Source organism: Aptenodytes forsteri, unplaced genomic scaffold (genome assembly GCF_000699145.1).
Source record: "Aptenodytes forsteri isolate BGI_AS27 unplaced genomic scaffold, ASM69914v1 Scaffold87, whole genome shotgun sequence".
In the NCBI taxonomy this organism is placed as follows: domain Eukaryota; kingdom Metazoa; phylum Chordata; class Aves; order Sphenisciformes; family Spheniscidae; genus Aptenodytes; species Aptenodytes forsteri.
The window spans coordinates 2,645,364-2,650,167 of record NW_008796041.1 but is presented as its reverse complement, the minus strand read 5'-3'; the positions used below and the strand labels follow the sequence as shown (position 1 = coordinate 2,650,167).

At 45.5% G+C, this 4,804-nt stretch overlaps 1 protein-coding gene across 1 annotated transcript in view; it reads left to right on the top strand.

Annotated features, from left to right (window-relative positions):
• The first annotated feature begins 1,780 nt into the window (after positions 1-1,780).
• The window catches only part of DCLRE1C (DNA cross-link repair 1C), a 16,044-nt gene continuing 13,020 nt past the window's right edge, over positions 1,781-4,804 (top strand). Inside the window, exons 1-2 of the mRNA XM_009285550.2 lie at positions 1,781-1,794; positions 2,040-2,124. Of these exons, the coding sequence (XP_009283825.1) occupies positions 1,781-1,794; positions 2,040-2,124 (99 nt within the window). The remainder of the gene's footprint in view (positions 1,795-2,039; positions 2,125-4,804) is intronic.

The window sequence follows — 4,804 nt, the reverse complement described above, 5'->3', positions numbered from 1 at the left end:
AAAAGCAAAGCGTGAGCAAAATAGGGTAAGGAAACTGCTGTGGATCATAGAGTCACAGAATCAGAAGGGTTTGGGTTGGGAGAAACCTTCGAAGGTCACCTCGTCCAACCCCCCTGCCGTGGGCAGGGACACCTTCCACTAGGCCAGGGTGCTCAAAGCCCCGTCCAACCTGACCTTAAACACTTCCCCGGATGGGGCAGCCACAGCTTCTCTGGGCAACCTGTGCCAGTGCCTCACCACCCTCACCATAAAGAATTTCTTCCCTATGTCCAATCTAAACCTACCCTCTTTCAGTTTAAAACCGCTGCCCCTTGTCCTGTTGCTACAAGTCCTGTAAAAATTCTGTCCCCATCTTTCTTATAGGCCCCCTTTAAGTACTGATAGGCTGCAATAAGGTCTCTCCAGAGCCTTCCCTTCTCCAGGCTGAACAACCCCAACTCTCTCAGCCTTCCCTCATAGGAGAGGTGTTCCATCCCCCTGACCATTTTTGTGACCCTCTTCTGGACCCACTCCAACAGGTCCATGTCTTTCTTATGCTGAGGGCTCCAGAGCTGGACGCAGTACTCCAGGTGGGGTCTCCCCAGAGCAGAGTAGAGGGGCAGAATCCCCTCCCTCGACCTGCTGGCCACGCTGCTTGTGATGCAGCCCAGGATACGATTGGCCTTGTGGGCTGCAAGCGCACATTGCTGGCTCATGTCCAGCTTTTCATCCACCCATCCATCCCCAAGTCCTTCTCTGCAGGGCTGCTCTCAATCCACTCATCCCACAGTCTGTATTGATATTGAGGATTGCCCTGACTCAGGTGCACTTGGCCTTGTTGAACTTCATGAGGTTTATGAACTTCATGAGGATCCTCACTGCTGTTATTCCCTGGGGGTGTGTCGGTACATGGAGACAGCACTGTGCCTGTGCTGTGAAGGAGGCCAGCTGCACTTAGTGTATGAGCAAGCAGGTAGCCAGCAGTTTGAGGGAGACAGTTATTCCCCTCTGGTCAGCACTTGTAAGACTTTGGAGCACTGAGTCCAGTCCTGGGTTATGAACTTCATGAGGATCCTCACTGCTGTTATTCCCTGGGGGTGTGTCGGTACATGGAGACAGCACTGTGCCTGTGCTGTGAAGGAGGCCAGCTGCACTTAGTGTATGAGCAAGCAGGTAGCCAGCAGTTTGAGGGAGACAGTTATTCCCCTCTGGTCAGCACTTGTAAAACTTTGGAGCACTGAGTCCCGTCCTGGGCTCCCCTGGACAAAAAAACCAGCATCGGTGTTTTGGAGCAGGACCGCCAAGCTGGTCTGGGGCTGGAGCATGTGATGTGTGAGGAGAGGCTGAGAGCTGGATGTCTTCAGCCTTAAGAGTAGGAGACAACTATGTATTACTGTTTGCAGGTAGGGGTAGAGAAGATGGAGCCAGACTCTTCTTGGAGGTGCATAACGAAAGGGCAAGGGACACCTTTTCTTTTTCACCGTGAGAATGGTCAAACATGGGAATGGGCCCAGAGAGGTTGCGGGCCAGTTCCTAGGCACTGTTTATTAGAGTAGATGTTGCATCTCCTCAAATGTGAGCAGAGAATCCCTCTTTGCTCGTCAGGTCTCTCTGTGCACTGTGCAAAAGCTAGAGCTTTATAGGAAGTATTCTGTGTTCTGCTGAATGCTAACTGTCCAAATGCCTGTTCCAGAGAAAGCATGCATGTCTGAAACAGACCTTGGTGGGTATAGAAACAAACAAAGATACATATGACTATGTACCACACACTTTATTTATGTCTGTGCAGAAACACACAGGCATGGGCACACGTAGGTAAGTCTTTGGGGCTGCTGGGTTGAAGAAAAGCCTACTCAACAAGGTGGAGTAGTTACACCTTGATCCCGCTTCATATTGGGGCAAAAGCGCTCCTGCAGGCTTGCTGTTCTGCAGGTCTCTTCAGATGAGAGGCGTCTGAGCGCATGGTTTGATGTACTAGGTGCCAGGTGCTGATGCGTCGTTAGATTGTTCCCTGCCTTTACTTTAAAAAACACTCATCTGTGTTTTTTGTCTCCTCACAGCTTGAAAGTTAGATTATACTGCTCACCGGTAACTAAGGAATTGCTGTTGACTAGCTGGAAATACAAGTTTTGGGAGAATCACATTGTGAGTTTTCATTTATTTTTAAATTAACACTTTCCAAGCAGTGATCCTAGGGAAGAGGCGGCTTTCCCTCCTCAGAAATGTCTACATGTTGGTGTTGATACAGTGTTTCAGGGCTTAAGTACCTACATCAGTATGCCTTTCCTCGCTGCTTGCTGTGGGATTGTTTTATTGTTCCTTACTGGTTAATCTTATTTCCCTGCACAAAATTTATCCTTTTCTCTCAACTTCAGCTTTAAACGTCCTCCATCTGTGCAACTCTGTCTTGATTATTTGTATCGCTCCTTCATTTCCTTAACTTGCTCATGTCTCTCTGCTCCTGTCCTTATTTCATTTCCCTTTTGCTTCATTTAAAGTCTTGTATTGCTTGGAGTACGTATAATCTTTTAGTTATATTATTTTCCTTTTGCTTTTTGGAAAATGGACTCTCTCTAACATGAAAATGTTTTAGTGATGTAAAATCGCCGAAGAACTTAATTAGTTTACTTGATTTCCACTATTTGGAGCCAAAATTCAAGTGATCAGTGGACATGTATGGGTATGACTTGTAGTTGTTTATTTCCTTCCCTTTGCAGATGCAGGCTTTGAAATTGAACGTGTTTCTTTTCACATCTTACTGTGTGTACATACATCATCACATAGTGTAAGGATTTTGCTGTATCCCCCAAGCAAGGACAGGAGAGTTTTCTAGTCAAGTGGAAGGTCAAGGAGGACTTCAGGCAAGCTGAAATTTGTTTCCTTGGGGGAGTTACGCTCAGAGTTTCCTTAAACAGGTTGTAAGAGTGGGTCTTAAGTTCCTTATCCAAAGAAATTCATATGACTGGGACCTAGGAGGTGAGTCTGGGTAAGAGAAAAAAGAGAAGTAGGGAACTTTTCTGTTCAAGGTCCTAGTTTAATTGTGAAGCTGAGGGAGAAGATAACTAGCTTTATATCAAGCCTCGAGAAATGGAAAGATTTAATGATTTGGAGCATGAACATGATTCAGGGCTCTGTAAAAAGGGCTCTGTAAAAAAGACTCTGAACATCCCTTAGGCATGTTTGATGTGTGAAGGAGCACAGTGTGCATAGGTGACTATTTTTCTAAGCCTGTAATCTTCTTGGACTAGCAAAAATAAAATGGGGTGGGTTTGTGGTGGCTCTTTTGTTGGTGTTGGTTGGGGTTTTTTATTTTTGTTTTCAAGCTTGTGTCTGTTTGCTTCCAGTATCCCTTGAGTTTAACCTAGAAGAAGAGGTCTCTTGCAGGGAGATATCTGTAAGCTATTAAGAGTTTGTATGAGCAGTAAAAGGAAAGCAGGCAGTGCTGGTCCTGACATTCCTGTTTGAGAAGATCTTAATCGGGGAAGAAATGCCAGAGGTACCCGTGGTACAGTCTGAGATGAAGCGCAATTAACACAAATCAACACAATTTAAAAAATACATAGATGTTTGCAGCTGCTGCTCCCAGGAGTGACTGCTGGTAATGGCATGAGCTGCACAGGCCCTAAATCAGATAGTAGCTGTTGGATGTCTTGTTCACAAGCTTTGTCTTACAATAAATAAGCTTTCTACTTGTAGCGTGACTGGGAAATGAATTAACAGCTGATTTGATATTCACCAGACTGAAAGAAGCAATCACAATGTCAGCTTCCAGACAAATGTTTTTATGATTTCCAGTCTGACCTTTATTTGTACGTACGGCACGAGAGGCTCTTTGAATCTGCTGCTGGCTTTAACATTTGAACTATCAAAGATGAGGGGAGAACTCTGCTGGAGATATTATCATTTATGCTTATGAAGCTAAACGGTGGTTGTCAGTGAAGAATTCTTCAGGCAGTTTAGATCTAAAACTTGACAATTGTTTCACTGCAGTAGGAAATTTGAGAATTACTGAGAAATATTGAGCATGCAGAATTTAGATCAGGCTCCTGAGTTTATTCAGCTTCAGAAATTGTAGATGAAAAAACTAGTATTGACGTTTAAAAAATCAACTCCTGCTAGTGGCTTGAATTCTTAGGATAAAATGCTTTTTGACACACGTATCTGTGTTTTCGAGCAAGCTCCGAGTTTGATTGGTGTTGTGGTTTCTGCTGGAGAAGCCAAATGTTACGATCTTTGTGCAAGCACCAGGTGAATGGATCTCATGGAGCTGCCCAGAAATTTGCGATGCAGTGTCTTGTGAATCCATAGTGAAAACCCAATGTGCTGAGGATACAGCTCAGCTGAGAAGCTGGAGGTTATACCTAAGGAGGGTAATGACAGGAGACTTTCCTTTCATTTTGGTTTTTTTGGACAGGAGAATTATATACAAATATTGTCTGCTGGCGACAGATGGAGTGCAGCTGTCTCACTGAAAGGGGGAAAAGGATCATCGCTCATGAATTGGGGCTCATTGAGAGGGCTTTAAACTAGGTTCGAAGGGAGAAGGGGATAAAACCAGGCTCACTAGAAATGAGCCTAGGGGTGGCATGCCAATGCTGGGGGCAAAATTGATAGCCCAGCTCAAGTGCATCTACACCAATGCACGCAGCATGGGCGGCAAACAGGAGGAGCTGGAAGCCATTGTGCAGCGGGAGAGATATGACTTAGTCGCCATCACAGAAACATGGTGGGGTGACTCTCATGACTGGAGTGCTGCAATGGATGGCTATAGACTCTTCAGAAGGGACAGGCGAGGAAGGAGAGGCAGTGGGGTGGCCCTGTATGT